A 20099-nucleotide genomic window follows, 5' to 3' on the forward strand; every position below is an offset into this window, starting at 1 on the left:
TTTGTGTGATGTTATTTACAAATGACGACGCAACCTTTTAAAATATAAGAATAAAATAAATTCATCCAGATCAGAAACGCATTGGTCACGAGGACTTGTTTTGCATTTCCGGTATGCACGCGCCACCTATCGACAGGAAACAACCGCACGGTTTTGAGGAAGAATCAATACCAGTAGAATAGAATTGCTATTAAAATAGCGAGCGACTAAACAGCTAATGATTTGCTTTGATAAAAAGCTGTTTAAAGAATCTCGCGTTTAATAACAGATGCATCAGTCTACAGTTACGCTGTACGTAACTTCCGGGTTTCACTCGCCATCACTCGCCATCATCCCTCTTTCTGCTGTTAGGACGGCTGTTTTGGGATTTCGCCCTTGTTTTTGGTCGTTTGAGGCAGCTAATCGTGTTCTGGCACGTCTCGAGTGCAAATGCGGCTCAGGAAATGGAGGTAAAGCGATTTATAAAGAAAAATGAAGAGACTTGTTGCCGCGCATGCGCAGAACGAAATCAGATGTGATCACAGAGAGCTGTGGTAGGCAACAGAGAGCTGTGCACGCAAAACAGTAACGTGATCTCTCTGAGAAGCAACTTTACCGGCGCATATTTATCTTCTGCACAGGACATAACACGGTTTTTACAGACTCCATGGAGACAAGGCGTGGAAGAGATTCCCAAAGGAAAGTGAAGGACCTGTGGTGTCAAATGGAAAGGATTCAGCAAGAGAGATAGGAAAGAACATGGGCATGTTTAGTCATGGATGATGCATGCATTGCAGAAGCTCTCTCCTCAGAAGCAGTGTTCAGGACTGATACTGTGTCATGTTCGCATGATCTAGAATGAAGAAAGTCTTCAGAAACCTGGTGGATTGGTGGTGGTCTACCTAAAGCTGTCAATTTTAACCACAAAAACTTTTTCCTCCTTATGACTTTAGAACAGTGGATTTGATCAAGAACTTGGCAAGAACCCAAACACTCCATGTGAAATTCCTCCTTCCTGAAAGCATGATTAATCTCCTGGAATTGCCCTAGATGTGAGTAGAAATTACAAGCACTTTTTTTTTTCTGTTAAGGAGGAGCGTTTTTCAAAGGGAAAGGAAAAAAAATCCCACATCTGTCTTTTAGATCATGGCCGTATGCATAGTGAAGTCTGCGCTTCTGCTGTGTCTTGTGAATTTGGGATTTTCCTTCTCTGGGATATTTGACCCCTCAGGCAAATATGGCACAGTCAGCGATCATGACGAGCGAGCTGATTTCCATACAGGCACCAACGCCACCACAGAACGAGGATTTCACATGCCATCAAACGTCCACCCCAACCTTTATTTCGACCTGACAGAAGTGCGCCGGCTGAAAAAGAAAGCTGCCAGCACGCACGGACACATATTTAAAGTTATACGAAATGCAGTGATGGCCATGCTCGACAGCCCGACGCTCTACCTGCCACCCATGAACCATGAGGAATTTGCAAAGAAATGGAACGAGATTTACGGAAACAACCTTCCACCACTTGCGCTGTACTGTCTACTCCAGCCCGAAGACAGCGCCGCATTCCAGTTTTTAATTAAATACATGGATCGTATGGCAGAATATCCCGACTGGATTGTGACTAGCGCTCCAAATGATGAGGTTCCAATATCCCATTCCCTCACTGGCTTCGCTACAGCTTATGACTTCATTTATACCTATCTGGACACCCAGCGAAAGGTTCAGTACCTTAAGAAGATACGTGCCGTCACAGCGGAGCTTTATGAACTGTCCAAACATAGAGGTTGGGGCCGGCAGTTTCTACAGAACCACCAGACTACAAACATACTAGCCATCCTTACAGGAGCTATCGTAACTGGTGTACACAAAGACCGTGAAACCATGATGTGGAAGCAGGTAGCCGTGAACTACATGGAAAAGACCATGTTCCTCTTGAATCATATCGTAGATGGTTCCCTAGATGAAGGCGTAGCGTATGGCAGCTACACAGCCAAATCCATCACTCAGTACGTTTTCTTAGCGTCACGTCATTTTGAAATAGACAACAAGAATAACAACTGGCTGAGAGCTCACTTCATGTTCTACTACGCCACCGTGCTCCCTGGTTTTCAAAGAACTGTGGGCATCGCTGATTCCAACTACAACTGGTTCTATGGGCCAGAGAGTCAGCTGGTGTTCCTGGACTCATTTGTGCTCAGGAATGGCTCAGGAAACTGGCTGGCGCAGCAGATCAGAAAGTGTCGGCCCAAGGATGGGCCCATGATGCCGTCTGTGGCGCAGCGTTGGGCTACATTACACACTGAGTTTATCTGGTATGACTCAGAGCTCACTCTTCAGCCACCGCCTGATTTTGGGAAAGCAGACATGCATGTTTTTTCAAACTGGGGGGTGGTGACATACGGCGCAGGGTTGCCTTCGGGGCAGGACAACACTTTTGTTTCTTTTAAATCTGGGAAGTTAGGTGGGCGAGCAGTGTATGACATCGTTCATGCTAAGCCTTATACCTGGGTCGATGGCTGGACTAACTTCAACCCGGGTCATGAACACCCGGATCAGAACTCGTTCACTTTTGCACCAAATGGACAAGTGTTTGTCTCTGAAGCTTTGTATGGTCCAAAATACAGCTATCTTAACAACGTCTTGGTATTTGCACCATCCCCCACTAGCCAGTGCAATGCACCATGGGAGGGGCAGCTAGGGGAATGTTCCAAATGGTTAAAATGGGGAGAAAAGGAAGTGGGAGACAGTGCTGGTGAGGTCATTGCAGCGTCTTCACACCAGGACACTATGTTTGTTAGTGGTGAAGCCGTGTCAGCTTATTCGTCCGCTATGAAGCTGAAGAGTGTTTATCGAGCCCTTGTGCTGCTCAACTCCCAAACCTTATTAGTGTTAGATCACGTTGAAAAGCATGAAAAGTCTCCCCTAATGTCGTTTAGTGCCTTTTTCCACAATCTTGACATTGACCTGAGATATGTGCCCCACAGGTCTTTGAATAAGTACAGTGGAGCTCTGATGGATGTATGGGACGCCCATTATGAGATGTTTTGGTTTGACAGTCAGGGAGTCAGTCCTGTTGGCAGGATACAAGAAGTAGAACAGGTTGCAGAGTTCAAAAAAAGGTGGACGCAATTCATAAATGTTACTTTTTCCATGGACAGTGTAGTCAGCAGGGTGGCTTACCTAATGCACGGCCCTTTTGTCAAAGTATCAGACTGCAGGTTCGTTGACAACAGTAAAAATGGAGTTAAACTGTCAGTTACCCTGAATGACACAGAGACTACCGTGTCCATAGCAACAAACTACAAAGATATTGGTGCCAGGCACAGCTACTTAGGCTTTGCAGGATTTGCAAAAGCAGAGAATAAACACAAGATAATTCATTTTGGTCAGGGAGTTCAGGTTTTACCCAGCCAACTGAAAAAAGACTCCACATTTAACCTCGGTTTCATGATCAATGTCATTGCAGTGTGGATTCTGTGTTTTGCCATCGCAGTTTTGACCATAAAGAGAAAGTTTAATGTTTCCTCCCGTAAACTTATCCGCTGCACAATTATTTCAGTGCTGCTTTTCTGGGTGTTGGAACTCTTGGTAACATCTCATCGTTGTCAGGAGGTGCTGTGTGGCATCATGTGGAGGGACCTCCGTGTCTCTGAGGAAGCCGTCACTCGATCCACCTTCCCTCTTGATCACAACCCAGAGCCCCTTCCGTTCATAATCATCACCTCTCTTCCCGGCTCTGGAGCTGAGATCCTTCAACCCCTTTTCGACAACAGTTCTGACTTTGTGTATCTCAGTATTCCCTCCACATACCTCCGTATTCCAGAGACCAGTTTTTCTCCTGACTCTTTCACGGACGCTTGTGAGTGGTCCAGAGCGGATGCCCAGAGCGGAAAGTTTCAAGCCATTCAAGGATGGTTCCATTCAATGGTGCATAGCATCAGACTGCACCTGCAGAACATTCAGCTCTACAAGAGCAGTATCGAGACGGGGAATCAGGGCAGAGCTCAGGGAACGAAGAAGAGGCGGAAGCTCCTGATGGAGACGAGCGAGACCAGAGACAGGAGGACTACATCGAGGGAGGTGGAGTATATCAAGGAGTTGAGGCAGCACTTGTCGAACTTCCCGAACGCCTGCCCTGTGCTGAACCTTCGGAGCGGGAGCTGGTCCTTAAAACTCCCGTTTGTTCAAGAAGTCATTGGACGCTCGTTGCGATCTGTTCAAGTAGTGCGTGACCCAAGGGCATGGATCTATATGATGCTCTACAACAGCAAGCCAAGCCTTTATGCCAGCAGAAACATTAGAAAACACTTGCTCAACATTCTGAACCAGGGTGGCGATAGGGCAGGACAGACCTGCACGCAGTTTGACGCAGCATTTCAGCCATTGCGAGAGATCCTTGCTCAGCCAGCTGCTAACCCAGTGCTCTTGCTAGCTCATCTCTGGCTTGCTCACACTTCCGCCAGCCTCAGAGCGAGCACGGACTTGCCCTCACACACCTACCTTCAGGTGAAATTTGAGGATATTGTGAACTTTCCTGAGGATACTGCAGAAAGGATACACAGGTTTATTGGTGTGCCAGTTGCTCCAGCTGCCATAAACCAGCTCGCATTTGCTACATCCACAAATCTGTATCATCTAGTCTATGAAGGGGATATATCACCTGCAAAAATTAATGTATGGAGAGAAAATATGGCTCCTGATCAGATTAGACTTATAGAACATGTGTGTGGGACTGTCATGGACACACTTGAGTACAAAAGATATGTGTTTGTATGAAATAAATGGAATTGCTATTTGTATAAATGCAGAATGGTTTCTATAAAATGGACGTTAAAAAAAAAACGTTAGTGTTTACGCTTTTGTGGAATTGGGCAATTATTTTTAGTGACTATTTTCCATTCCATAATACAAATAAGTGTAGCAATGGAAATATTGACCCTGAAGTTTTGGCGCCACTGCTCATCAAGAACAAATTTATTTACAGGTCAACTGAGGACAAAACAAGTTCTGTACCAAGAAATTCTGTACTTGAGAGCAAAACCATAAAAAAAAAAAAGGCAGAGCTGCTGCATCACTCCATTTATGAGAAATATCTTATTGAGTTTCCTTAGGATAGGAATTCACATGAAATTGTTTTAAGATTAGATTGCTTTTGTGGGACAAAGTGTTAAAATGCAGAAGGATATTTTAGGAAAGATAGAAAAAGCTGAGTTTATAACATATCCAAACAATGATGACGCAAGTGCTTCAGCTTGCTAGACTTTTAAATATCTGTACTTTACTTAAGCTTTTCTTTCACCTAATACTTGTGACCTTTACTCACTATATTTCAAAACAAAAATCTCTGCTTGCTTCTCACTACACTACATTGCTCTGTAATCATGTATTTCTAAGTCAGAACATGACTGTTTAGTATCAGACAGCTTCAAGGAGTCGATCTAAATTCCTGGTGACAGCAAGAACGAGACCTCACACCCATCACTGTCATCACGGTCTATCTGCTGCTGTGTACACTTTGTATTTATCATGACAGTTTGTATTGTGACAGCTAGTTATTAGCATTCAACTAGTTTGTATCATCAGAGGTATTTTCATGCTAGCTAACGTGAGAGATTAGTAATTAGCTAATATTAATGTTAATATTAACCATGTTCCTTGGTGAAAGCATTAATTTACCATCAGTACCATCATTAAGTAAGGAATAAAACACTCCATGTCATGTTGTTATAAGACAATAATCAACTACAGGGTGGTGTGATGAAACAGAGTTACTGATTATTTTCCTATAACAGCACATCCCAAAGTGTTTTATTCCTCTTATACTACAGTAATTTGCTAATTGCAGTTATTAATCATTAAATAATGACACATTAACATTTTTTATGTTGTAGAACGTCCATGAAACAAGTCCACTTACATTATAGAAGCTATACAAAGCAGTTTCCTCATCAGCCTCAACAGTTTCCTCATCAGCCTCTGTTTTTTCTGTGTTTTGAAGTAAATAAGACAAAAAAAAGCGATCTTACTGAGAAACCCAGATAACCTGAAGTCCTGAAGACATTCCCGTGGTGGAAAGCTTAAAATTACAGCTTCACCATATCAACAGTTACACGCTTTTTTTTTGAAGATGTTAATATGAAGTAATTCCCCGCGAATATGCTGTTATTATAGAAACAATAAGGTATTCAAACGAGTGCATTAATATAACGAACTCTCAGACCCGCTGTTCTAGAAAATGACACAACAGAGCTGTGTTGTAAGTAAACTGAAGAGTTTATACTTTCCTACTTCAACTTTTATGAGTATTTATTGAGATGAATCATTGGACTTTTACTGGAGTCAAGAATTTTGTTTTTTTTTTTTTAAATAAAATAATATCTACATATTGTAATGATACACCATCCGGAGTAGACGTGTTCCAGCTGTACGGTTGTATGTTTTAAATCAGAGCCAAGCCTCTGTGAGTTCTGCCAAACCATCACTGCGTTTTTACGGAGAAAGCGAGGAGACTCGGCCTTCATTTGAGGCTTGTGAGTGTTTCTGTGGAAAGTAAAACCGTGAAAAACGTTTCTGTGGACCAGCCTGACTGAGCTGTTTTATAATCAAACCACTGTAACAACTCTGGAGAGAGGAAAAATTGGCCAGACTTCAAGATGTAGCGATTTCTGGTATGTCTGTTTTCACTGGGTGTTTACTGGAACAGCTGTCTTGAAGTAACCGTACAAAGGCCTGGATAATCCACAGAGCAGAAAACAACTCCTCTACACGCCTTTTAAAAAAAATAATTTTTTTTTTGAAACACAGCACTGAAGATTTGTCATTTAAAGTGCAATTTTGCCGGGTATCATTTGAGCTGTAGAGGAACCATTATTCCTCCACTAAAATGATAGAATGTAATGTACTTTTAGAATAAGAGTATTATTTGTCAGGAAAAACTGGCTCATGGTGGAACAGATGAAGCTGTAAGAGTCGGAGTGGATTCAGCTTGGCCCAGAAACCACTTCAACGATCCACTTTGTCATTTGTCAGCAGAAGTTTTGAAATGATTATTAAAGTACTAAATTGTACTCTAATTGGACAAAAGCACTTTAGTCTTCTTAGAGGTTCTGTTTTAAGCAAAATATATCATCAGTGTATGTGAAGTGAGATGTTTTTCTACTCTCTGTGTCACTTGTGATGAACATCATGCTGAGATTACTCCAGCTTTACCATGGCAAACGCTACACACACACACACACAAACACACACACAAACCGGATGCACGTCATTCTCTCCACTCCTCTGACCTTTAACAACACCACAGCTCAGCCTTTTTAGACCACTGGTTCTCACAGCAGGATCTGAGATTTTGCAATTTTTTAAAACATTTTTGTTACAGTAGTGGAAATCACAACCTAGCCTTACCAAAGCTGTTATGTTTATTACTGAGTTATTAGTGAGTTGTTATATTTAGCCTGTTTGACTGGTCACTTGAATTGAATCGAATCTAAAATGAACTAAATAATAAAAAAATCAGGAATAAATAGCTTTATGGCTCTAATAAACAGCCAAATATTATTATACACAGTTAAATAATGAGCTTCAATGAGAATGATCTGTACTGAGGGGGAAAAAAGGTGAAAAAAGTTTGATTACTCAAATATTTCATATTAAAGCACAAAATCAATGACTAGCTATTAGAGCTAGGTGATATTATTTATATAGATTTATATAGATTTATACTGTGATCAAATGACACCAATATATGTGTATATATATATATATATATATATATATATATATATATATATATATATATATATATACACACACACACACACTTTTTTTAGGCATTGTGGGTTGTCGCATTTCACTTTTACAGTATTATTCATAATAACAAGTAGCTGACTGCATATATGTTAAATAGATTTTATACTTATTGATTCAGCTGCCCTTAATTTTCTCTGTGTTTATTTTTTGTAGATGTGAAATAAAAGTATGTTTTTTTGACCATAAAAACATCAAATTATTTTTTGTTCTGAGTTTGATTAACTTTGGTAATTGTGGTAATATTTGTAACCGTTCACTAAATCTGAAATCAGAATAATTAATGAGTAGTTAAAATATTAACATTAATAAAAAAGGAATAGAACGCTCTGTGTTGTGCTGTTACAGGAAAACAATCAACGATGGAGTGGTGTGATGGTGTGAGTTACTGTTAACACCCCAGAGATGATTAGTTTCCTATAACAGGACATCCCAAAGTGTTTTATTCTTCTTATACCACAGCAATTTGCCAATATACATTTTTTATTCATTAAAGTATGACACTGTTTTTCCATTTATAGTTACATTTAATGTTGTGGAACGTCCACAAAGTTCCACAAGTTGGTCCCTGTTAGTTCTTTTTCTCGCAGCTATAAACAGTCGTTCCCTCACCTGCCTCTCTTTTTGTTTTCTCTCTTGAAGTTAATATGACGCAAAAAAAAACGCAAGTTGTCATGTTACCAAGAAACCGCAAAGCGTAAAATCCTGTTTAAAGTCCTGAAGATGTCGGAAAAATTAAAGTTAAAGCTTTACCTCTGACAGTTACAAAGCGCTGACACTGGAGACTCCTTCCATAAATGTTACACAAACATCTCCTTACAGAAAACTTCACCATGTACAACAGAGGTACACAAAAAAGTTTGTATGTATACTATCTGCTGTACAAGTCCCTGTGAATGAGCTGTTACTATAGAAACGATAACATTTTAGAACTACTGTCAGAGCTGCTGTTAGAGAAAATTAATCAACACCTTCTGACCAACGAGAATCGAAAATCCAACAGCACTGTAGTATAATAAATAATAAATAATTATCAATAATAATAGTGTAGTGATTTATATCCCTGGTTCATGACAGTCAGAAAGAGCACAAAGATGGAGATACATTTTTTAAAAATCAGATGATCTATAGGTCTTGTTCAGGGGAACTGAATGAACTGAGAGAAGTACTGAATCTGTGTGATTTGGATCTCTATAGCTAGAGTTTATTAGGGAAATGCTGCAGTACTTTGTGCATTTATAGGACACCACTTTTGGAATACATTTTTCATGTGATATAGCTGCACCTGCAATAAATTAGCTTAAGTGCTGCAGAAAATGGCAGCGTAAACATCCGTAAATGGATGAACACTTTTCAAGAGACGGTTTGTTTTGATCTAAATATAAAGGTTAAAAAAATAAAAAGAAAGGAGGTCACTAATGAAAGAACACACATTCGCATTTAAAACTGCATTAACAAGAATATGAAAGGTGTTAGGAAAAAAAACAAACAAAAACAAAGCACAAAACACACACACACACACATACACACACACACACAGACACACAAAACCCAATACTACCCAATACCTACTGTTTAAGCAAATATAAACTATCCATCCATCATTTTGTAGAAGCATGTTCTTATGAATTTAATATTAGTGTTTGGATTTTTGTCAGGATTCAAAGTTTCATACTCGGATTCCTTTTTTTTTGTTTTTGTGTATTTTATTTTATTTTTAGATTTTACTACTTCAATTTTAGCTGTAAACAGTAAAACAGGCTCGTGTCCACCAGAGGGAGCTCTAACATTGCGTTTGACCTACTAACAATTTTTTCAGCAGTTACAGCAAGCAAGGATTTTCCTGTTAAAAAAAACAAAAAACTTTTATATACAATGGTAATGTTGGGTCGTTTATTTACTTTATGTATTTTCTAATAATAATGAAAGTTATTTAAAATAACTAAAGTATTTTCTAATAAAAATGAAAGTTCCTAATTATTTTCTACTCTTTGTTTTTCAGTGAATTCAGTAGATTTAGATTATAATTCATACACAGCATGAGCCACCCGTGTGCTTCCTGTCAGCATTATATTATTTTTCTATCAAACTGCTTTTTTTTGGCGTGTAAATACAGACCTTTACGTCTGAGATGCTGTGTTCTAACACATTTGTCCTTTTTTGCTAATTTTTTTTGTTTGTTTGTTAATCATGCTCTTTGGTACAAATGTTCACAGCAGGATCACCTGTGTTACATTAACACCTTCTGGTACACAGTAGGTGCGACTCTGAAGCATACACCTCGGACCACTTTACACCTCGGGTGTTAACGCCAGCGCATTATAAAGTCTCCTGAAGGTTGTTTTTAAGCTCGTGCTATTAAAGGAAAAAAAAATCACCCATTATTATGACTTTATTAAGCCTTATATTTAGTGTGATTTTCAGCGGCGTCCAAGCTTTTTTTGTTTTCTACCTAAAGAGAGTGATGCAGCGGCGCTTTATGCCTTTCATCTGTATGCGTTGCTCAAACAGATCAGTTTTCTAAGCTTCAGCTTTTCATGCTAATATCATCGTGCTCTCTTAGATTGCTAACTAGCCAAGTCATAACTCAGTGTGTATAGCTACACTGCATACTGGGACTCTGAGTCCAGCGTTTGCATTCAATGTCTCCACAACTTCTATGCTGGATTGCTCCATAGTATGATGTTGAACATCTCTGGAAAATGAAAAGTGTATGTGGAAAAAAAAAAAAAAGCTAACAGAGGTCCCACAACCTCTAACTAACAAAAATACAGCACCAACCAACCAATTATCATCAAACACATCACAAATATTCCAATGTAAACATATTTCATGTGTCTCATGATGGAAGTTTTTCCTTTAAAACATTATTAAAAAAGTCACAGGCCTGCAGGGCGTAAATTGTGCTCTGTATATGCATGAGTCATTCTGAATTATATCACGCCAATTCTTTCTAATCGTGACAGTCCAGATGGGAATCTAAACCTGGTTTAGTTCCAGACCTCCTGCATCCCTGGAGGTTCCTGTAATGCAGGCAAGGAACCAGGCTCGTGTTTGAACATTCACCCTGAGTGCGAAACGTCGGCGCCATGATTAGTTTACTTGTAGCAGAGACTTTGATGAATTATGTTGCGTCGTGAGACCGGTGCCATTTATTCTTCTTAATGTCAAGCCCTCAGAAAGTGCACGCTGATAGAAGCGTGAGAGAGCTGTGCTTAATACAGTAAGGAGTCCACAGAGGTCTGAGGGAGGAGGGAGGATCGTGGTGTTCGGGGTTTGAAGCGTGGATCTTATGATTTTAATGCACCTACGCTTTAAAAACATTCTGTCAGAAAGTGCATTATTGTGAAAACACTGATATGAGGCTTCAAACTGCATGATAATTATGATGATGGGGTTGTTTTTTCCCCAACCGCCAGCATTTTACATCTAATCCTATGGTGAGTGAAATTCAGTCGCTTTTAACAGCTGAAAAAAACTTTTCAGTAAAGTGCTGAGTGACATCAAGCACTTATATAAGTTACAGTTACAGCTTTATCTCTGACAAAGAACTGACACAGGAGACTCTTTCCATAAATGTATAATAAGCATCACCTAAAAAAAAAAACGAGGTCTAGCGAAAAAAAAAAAAAGTTTGCCAACTAGGAATTTATTAAAGAACGCCATGTATTTTTTAAAATCTGTTTAAAATAACATTGTTAAGATGCTTGTTACCCTCTGACCTGAAGACTTTCCCATGTCAGAAATATAAATGTTACAACTTTACCTCTGACAGACACTGGAGACTCCTTCCATGAATAAAATACACATCATAAGTTATATAAACATCTAACCGAGAACTTCAACAATTACACAGGTTTAAAAAAAATGTTTAAATTTTACATGTCAAGTCCCTGCGTAATTTTATAGAACATTATAGAAAATAATCAACACCTTCTGACCAATTAGAATAGAGAATTCAAGAATTTAACAATGCTGTTGTGTTTACATGAAATAAATGATATATAAATTTCAGAGCTACATGACCAGGGTACAGTTAGTTCTGGATTTAGATTAGCAGCTAATAAAGGCCAATAGTCTATGTCAGGATGAAAGACTGAGCAATTCTAGACAAATTCATACTTATATAAATAGAAAGCATAGACAAGGACAGAAAAAGTCTCAACCTTGGAGCTAGACAACAGTTCTAACATGAGGCACAGGTGGGAAAAATGATCGACGAGACTGCTCAGGATGGAGCAGGAAGCACGTAGGAGGGTTCCTCTATAGCTTTATAAGAATGATAAAGCAAAAATAAAGCAACCAAAAAGTTTGCAGAAGCACCACTATGTGCCATTTGGGGACTTTTTTCTATTCTTCTATCCTCTCTGTGTATAAAAATTCTCCGTTATGTCAAATCAAATACCTTGGGGAGTTTTTTTTCCTTTTTGAAGTCGTGCACGCTGCAGTTCGAAGCACACACTGTAACAGAGCTTAGCATTAATATTCAACGTTATTTAAATGTCTGACTTTTAAAACACAAAGAACACGCTAGAGCTTTTTCTAAAAATGAAAATTCCCCAGTTAATCCTAATTAGCATCCGTGCCTGACCCTGTTTTATCGCTGTAATAGGCTGGCGAAATTAATAACAATTAGCAACTGAATTAAAGAAGCAAGGTGCTCTGACTGGGCATGTAAACGTCTTATCAAGGAGCTCATAATGAGGTGCAGAGATCTTTCATCTCTCATCAGACCACTCACAATGCCGTCAGTTTGGTCTGCGATAGTCGAAGGACAATTGATGTGAAGAAAAACAAGAGGTGGTTTCAAGCAATTGGATCCATTTAGGTACAATTTTCCACACCTTGCTACTAAACCGGCTTGCTTTCGAGCCATCGCTGCTCTCTTCCTCTCTTGCGAATCAGAGACGATACAATCTAAATGCTAATCAATTCCAGCAACGAGGCTGCTTTAGCGATGCCAGATTCTGTACTGCCCTCCCTCCGGTCCACAGGGACAGAGAAGACGAGGGGTTTTGTTAGCACGCTGACATTTAGTGGGTCCCATACGAATCAAGCCTAACCGCTGCTTATTAGATTACGGCTTGATGGGCTTGCGGACTTGGGGGAAAAAAACAAAGATGAAAAGGAGTTCCACTTTGTCTAAAGCAGTTACCAGCAGTTCTACAGCCTACACAAAGCAAAGTGTTAAAGCATACATAACTCAGAATTACTCTTCATTTGGCAGTGCTTAGAATTCTGCCGTATTATGGTACTCAAACATACAGCACATAAGGAGAAAACAAGATGGTTAGAAGCTTAAGTGGTGTAGAGTTCTCAACTCTGATTGGTCGGAAGAAAGAAGGTTTCTAGAACAGCAGCTCTGACAAAACACAGGGTTATAGTAATTCTTATATGTTATTGTTTCTGTAGTAACAAATTCCACTTAAATTCCATTTACTCGTATGGCGGACGCTCAACAAATGTTTATTTATTTAGGAGTCTCCAGTGTCAATGATTTGTAACAGTCAGAGATAAAGCTGTAATTTTCCACCAGAGGAGTTTACATTACACGCCATGACATTAAATGTAACTATAAATGGATAAAAAGGATGATATGTCATCCTAACGATGCCACAGCCATCTGTGGCTGGGAGCCAAGCGAGCAAAATTGGATGTGCTCTCTGGGTAGGAGGGGCATACTGTCTCTCCCTGTCAATCACAGCGAGACTATCCAATCGTGGGTCTCTGTGAGCTCAAGTATGCGGAAGAGGGCGGATAGCGCTTTTCTCCGAGTGTGTTGCGCTGCCCTGTGAGCTTGGAGGAAGCATGTTTTAGCCTTCACCCTCTCCGGTTGGTAGCTATCGTATGATGGGAGAGCTAGCTGGTGGGAGGGAATTAGCAGGTGACCAAATTGGGTAGAAAATGAGGGGGGAAGTATGACGTGTCATTTTGTAATAAATAAAAAAAATCTTAGTGGTAGCAAATTGTTGTGGTATAAGAGGAATAAAACATTGTGAATTTAAATCCGTGGGTGTTTCTTTCTCCCGCAATCACTCTTAGCTATCCAGAATTGTCTATAAAGCTGCTTTGAGATAATCTGTTCTATAAAAAATGCTCTAAATTAAAATACCTTCATATTCTGTTAGATGGAAGGATCTGGACCAGTCAGGATCCTCAGTGTCTACCGGATCTGAAGAAGTGATCAGTGGGAGGTCACAGCTGAAGACCTTCTCAAAAACCTTGATGGAAATTTGATGGCAAGAGAAGATGATGATGTTTTAATGACATCATTTTAATACATAATAAATAGATAGATATATTGATAGATGATGAAGTTTTAATGATGTTTAATGATGGTGTTCTTTCATTGGTGGCTCTGAAGGACCAACTGTACCAGGAGATGGAGAGGGTTTTTTTTTCAGGTTGTGCAGAAAGTGTAAGAGCTGCTGGTCTGAATTCACACCAGAGCACATTGTGTAAGTGCCACATCAAGACCTCAGTAAATCCACACTGGATGTGTCTAAGGTGCGTCTCCATACGTGCTACTGCCATGAGAAAGAGCAACACTGGAATCCCTTTTCACAACTCCGGCATTCGATGATTAACGAGTAGGTAAATTTTGTTTTTGTTTTGTAACTATTTAATGTTTAAAGTTGCCACAATAGCTGTGATTTATGTTTTCCTTCTGAAACAGGAAGTCAGAGTGACGTCATATTGAACTGCTTGACTGACTTATACATCAGCCAATATAGCTCAAGATACACCACACTTCATCCAAATCTAAACAAACTCATTAAGTAGCTTAATGGGCTAGCTAAATATGGAGAATTCTGTCTGGGGAAGCGACATATTCCAGCATTGAAGCTGGTAAAACACCTCAAAAAAATCACCTGTCACAACTCAACTGTACAAATTCCTTCCTCTTCAAAACGTGAGCCATTTTTTCCCTCAACCAAGTGATGGCTGGAAAAGAGAATAGTGTGTGTGGGAAGACATGCAGCCAAAATCACACCAACAAACCACACCGTTTTCTGCTAACAAGCTACTACTGTAGAGAAAGACCCACCTCCGGGGGCAGGACATATAAATTTCTAGAGAGCATTTCATTGATCACAAAGTTGTGCCTCATAAAAATTTTTGGATCATTCTCTTGGTACTATGGAATATTATTTAAAAAATTATTTTTTGCTATATGGTCCCTAGAGGACTAGTAGCTAGGCCTTGGCGCTCTCACCGCCGCGGCCCGGGTTCCATTCCTGGCCAGGGAACTAAGAGCTGCACAAGACAGTGCAGTCCCAATGCTGGTTCCAAGCCCAGATAACACTGGGGAGGGCTGCATCAGGAAGGGAATCTGGCATAATAACTGTGCCAAATCAAATATGTGGACCAATGATCCGCTGTGGATCCCCTAACAGGATCAGTCGATAGAAGAAGAACAACATAGTTTTTTTGCTATCATATTTGGTGTCTATAATGAATGGAATTAGCTTAATTGTAGAGCTCGCTTGCTAGTGAAGTTGTTGCACATTCCACGCAAGTGTGTCTTGCATTTTCATTTAGCCTGACAGTTAATTGAGTCAAATTATTTCTGTTAATGAACTTTAACGTTAACATTTCACCAGGGAAAATGACTTGACATGAGGCAGTGGGACGGTGAACAACCGGTTGTTTGATTTGTAGTGGAAAGTCAGCACTAGTTTCTGCAGTATGTGTGGTTTTGAGTGTGAAAATAGTCCAAATGCACCAAGAAACACTACAAGATCCAGGGATAAAGAGTGCAGTCTTGTTAATTATTAATAATCCTGTAAATATTAATTATTTAAAACATAATAAGAGCCCTAGAGGGACACTTATGTGTGTATCATTTAGCTAAAGGCTGATGTGAAGCTGTGGGAGCTCATGGATAAATGGGGATTCGTACTCCATTTTAGAAGATCAATGCTCAGGGAAGTTATGATTAGACAGGAGCTTAAAAAAACACCATTAGAGCTTTTAGTATACCAACTCTTGAGCTTAGCATAGCACAAAAACACTTTGCTAGTTAATTTAAACCTTGAACTGCATGCCATGAATTACATAATTGATACAGTTTTGCATTATTATTGTGTTGTGTCCGTGCTCCTAAGCATTAATTAAAACCTGAGCAGTGTCTCTTGGGTGCGGTAGTCCACGCCACAAGTACAGCAAAGACAAATTGAATGCAACCTCACGCTAGAATTTTCCCCAAATGAAATGGTGAAACCGCAGTGCTCTGTAATTAAGAAGACGATTGCCCCTTAAATGATCTCCAGTTTCCTCGACCTGCTCGCTGTTCTTTAATTTTTCATCAGGGTCCCTTCATCCCTCACCTCATTTCAGAGCTTCTATCAACTACCAGACAAAGGTTTCCTCCCTTCAACCTCTCCATAGCAGTGGCGTGACCCTTGAGACTCGCACCAGGCTTCTGCAATCTAGTAACGATTACCTGCTCCGATGGAAGCCTCTTTTTTTTAAGGGCTCTCAGAAATGCTGGCAGAGAAACAAAGAGCGAGTAAGACCCCTGTCACGGACACTATCGACCTCGGTAAGACTTCACGCAGGTGTCAAGAGGATATGTCAATAACAAGACTGTCTTTGCTAGCCAGTAAGCTAGCATTATGCTAATGTTTAACACTGATCCAGCATTTTATTTTTGTTTCCAAAAGATCTGTACTGAATTTGTTTACTTTTTCTTACCCATGTACCAAAGGAACCAAACATGGGCATGTGGGTGGAGCTAGAAATAGTAAACATCATTGATTGGTCAAACACAATAGTCACAGATTCGTCTTTTTGGTCCCAAAGGAAATTTTTATTTACCAGATTGCTCAAGACTATACAAAAAAACAACGATTTAATGATTTAACAAACAAAACAAAATACAAACTAGCTAGAATGTTTTTTCTACGGGACATTCCTTCCTTATTTCCTTTTTCTGACAGCTTTAAGTGAGAACATCACAATTTTCTTATAAAATCTAAAGTTTTATATTTTTTATTTACTTACTTAGCCACAGTAATGTTTTCTTGTCACTGATATTTAACACAATTTTATACTTCTTACCCATGATTCCTGTAAAAGCCGCCATCTTCAACTTGGGTCAAATCCAAAATGGCTGCCCATTCACTGTATTTGCTCACTACATGGGGTAGAACCCTGCCTAGTGCACTAAATGGACAATAGAATGGCATTTGAGGTTTAAAGACAGAAACTACGCCACTCTTTTTTGTTTTTATTTTAGTGTCATCGTCTGACAAACTTAGACTTCTCAATGAAACTCTGAGAAACGCTTCTCTGTATTTTTGTTAAGTATTGGCACCCTTGCAGGGTCTCATGATTAACAGTTCTCCCTGTGAGGGAGACAAGTGATAGCAGCACATTTATTTTAACAGCAAAGAAAAAATTATTACAAATCATATTTGTAAATTCTGCATAATATTGAACAAATTGTGCCTAAAGCGCCTAGTCACCAATCGACAACCTCCAAAGAAACGCCTTCTACATTCACATTAGGACTGCGTGATTCTTCATGAAATAGGAATCAGATTTTTTTGCTTAGAATGCATGATAGCGATCACAATGCTTTGACCAATTTTGTTGGAACAATATGTATATTTATTAAATTCTTACATTAGCTGTATTTTTCTAGCAGATGTGTGTGAATGATTCGTCTGTATTTTAGCACATTGGTACCGCAATAGTCCACAACAGTGATAATAGCCGCTATGTAACATAAAACTTTAATCATAATAGGGTGCCAAGAGCTCAGTGTGTCCTCCTAAAGTTAAAAGAAAACCAGTGATATTAAAGTCTGCATAAATAATTCGTCGTTGTTAGAGTTTTTCTGCCGAGAGTGACTCATAGCCACTTGTGGCTGAAAATAGGTAATGAAAAATGCACTCTATATGCGTAATGTGACACGCCTGAGTGAGTACAGCCATGACTCACTCATCTAATTCAATTATTTCATACATTTAGTCATTGTTTGTTTAGTAATCAAGAACTTACTATTCAGTACATAATATTAAATATTTGCTTAGGAAGAATTTGTTGCTTCTCACTAGAAGCGGGCGTTTGGATCATTTTAAAATTCACTCAGCTTTCTTACGTCGTTTCTCCACTTTTTTCTTCTGTTGACTCGCCGCACTTCAGGTGCATATGTGAGGTCATGTGGTACAATTTTGGTGCAGAATGACTTCATAAGTAACTCATTTTTTTCCCATTTTCTCCCCAAAGTGGTCAATTCCCACCCACTGACTTGCTATCATATGACAGCTGCCAACTAGGCTGGGTAAAGGCATGTAGCATGTTCTTCCTCTGAGAAAACTGAAATCATTTAGAACTGCTGCATCACAGGACCGCGGAACACACTCAGAGGAAAGTGCTATCCACCCTCTTCTGCATACATGAGCTGACAGATGCCCATGAATTGGCTAGTGTTGCTGTGATTGACAGGAGAGAACATGTTACACCATCCCTCCCACCCAGAGAGCTCGTCCAATTTTCCCCCCTTGGCTCCCAGGCACAAACGGCTGTGGCATCGCCGGGATTTGAACTCGTGATATCTAAACGCTTTTCTATTGCGCCACTTGGGAACGCGGGTGGCATTATTTGATTGAAAATGGACATGGGTATTCAAGCAGGATACGGATGTGAGTTAGCTGCTGTGGATTTTAAGCTTGCTGAGTGCTGAGCTACAGCCTGGAGCTCTGCACCAATATCCACAAAACATCTGAAAGCTGGAGCGCTCTCGTACAATCAGGTTTTATTACTCCCCAGCTTAAAATCAAGAGGAATTTAATTCCAGAGCTGCACTCCTCCTCTATTTGGTTTTTTTTACATCCTAATAAATACATTTGTATGTTCGGTGCCATTCGGTGCTTTTGATCTCCCTCTCTTTGCTCTCATCTACATCTGTGAGAGAAACTTTTCTTTGAAAGTGTCTTCTTACGTCTGTGCCTCGAGAGAACGAGTGAATAATTGAAACTTGTAAAAAAAAAAAAAAAACAAGCGAAATTATGGCCTTTAAACACAAGCAGGGAGAAATCAGGCATGGAGAAAGCAAATTACCGCTCTGGTTCGGGGGGAAGAATGACGTTTGACAAAGATGTAACAGGTGGCACTATTTGTACGGCGACCGCAGGGTAATTTCGACAGGATCATAAGTGTTTGTGCTCGAGCTCGCTGGATATGAGGGAGGAAGAAGCAGTAGCGGTAAATCAGTGGGAGCAAACAGAGAACACCAGAGAATAGCACCTCGAAAAAGAGAGAGAAGGAGAAAGGACGTGGAATCTTTATAACTGGCACCATTAGCCATCAATCAGAGGAGGTGATGAGTACGAGTGATCGCAATCCGCTCTGCTGTCCCGCCGCACATCAAACTTACAGCTGGGTATTATGGAGCACTTCTACACTGCCATAATGTTGCCTTTCCCCTGGTGATTTTCTGAAAATGCCTCCTCAGATTCAGGCATCTGTCCAAATGTCCAAAATGTTCCTCGTTTTCCTGGGTTGTGTGGGACGTTTGTAGGACACAGAGCATGTGGCAGGAGTCTGTAATGTGACAAGCAATAAACATTAGACAAGGATAGACAAGAGAGTAAGCTAGATTTTCTGCATTTTATTGGACACTGTGGAGCCATAACACTAAATCTTTACATGTTAAAGCAAACATTTATCCTGAAACCAATTAAATTGAAATATTAGCGTTGTGTTTAGTGATTCTGGGGCTGGGTTTTCTTTATTTCTGTGAGGAGTTAGAGGTTGTGTGTTGCACTGATGTCACAGGAGAATGTTGTTATTGCTAGCACACTCACAATGCTGTTTAATCAGAGAAAAAATATTCAGTTCTCAAACATAAGTGATAACGGTCAAGTTTCACTGTTAGCACCTAAAAACCTTTCTTTTCTCACTCACTTTTCATTTTCCAGTGATTTCCAATGTCATATTAATGAGAAATCAATCCAGCATAGACGTAGGGGAGAAGTTGGCGCAAACCCTGGACTCAAAGTCCCAGAATGCAGTGCAGCTATACGACACAGTTACAACATTAAAACATCTCCTAAAGCTCCACAGCTGAAGTTCCAATAACCAAAGTAAGAGGTCACAGAAAACTTCTGCAAGTTATATGGAACATGGCGACCTCCATTCCTATCGCCACATGAGGCAGCTATTATGAAGGTTAGCACTTTTGAAAGCTTAGAATGCTTTTCAATAACACCAGGCTCTCTCTGCAGAACGAAGCTGGCCATCCAGCCAAGACTTTTCATACACTCTCCTAAAGCAGGGCAGTAATGGCCTGTTTAATG

The 20099-nt window shown here is 39.8% G+C and overlaps 1 protein-coding gene across 1 annotated transcript; it reads left to right on the plus strand.

Annotated features, from left to right (window-relative positions):
* The first annotated feature begins 90 nt into the window (after nucleotides 1-90).
* On the plus strand, nucleotides 91-7644 carry dsela (dermatan sulfate epimerase like a). The gene has a single exon (XM_026941358.3). It carries the CDS (start codon nucleotides 1126-1128, stop codon nucleotides 4759-4761), a length of 3636 nt encoding a protein of 1211 aa, XP_026797159.3. The 5' UTR covers nucleotides 91-1125; the 3' UTR covers nucleotides 4762-7644.
* Nucleotides 7645-20099: the final 12455 nt, after the last annotated feature.

Source organism: Pangasianodon hypophthalmus, chromosome 21 (assembly GCF_027358585.1).
Source record: "Pangasianodon hypophthalmus isolate fPanHyp1 chromosome 21, fPanHyp1.pri, whole genome shotgun sequence".
Taxonomy (NCBI): Eukaryota; Metazoa; Chordata; class Actinopteri; order Siluriformes; family Pangasiidae; genus Pangasianodon; species Pangasianodon hypophthalmus.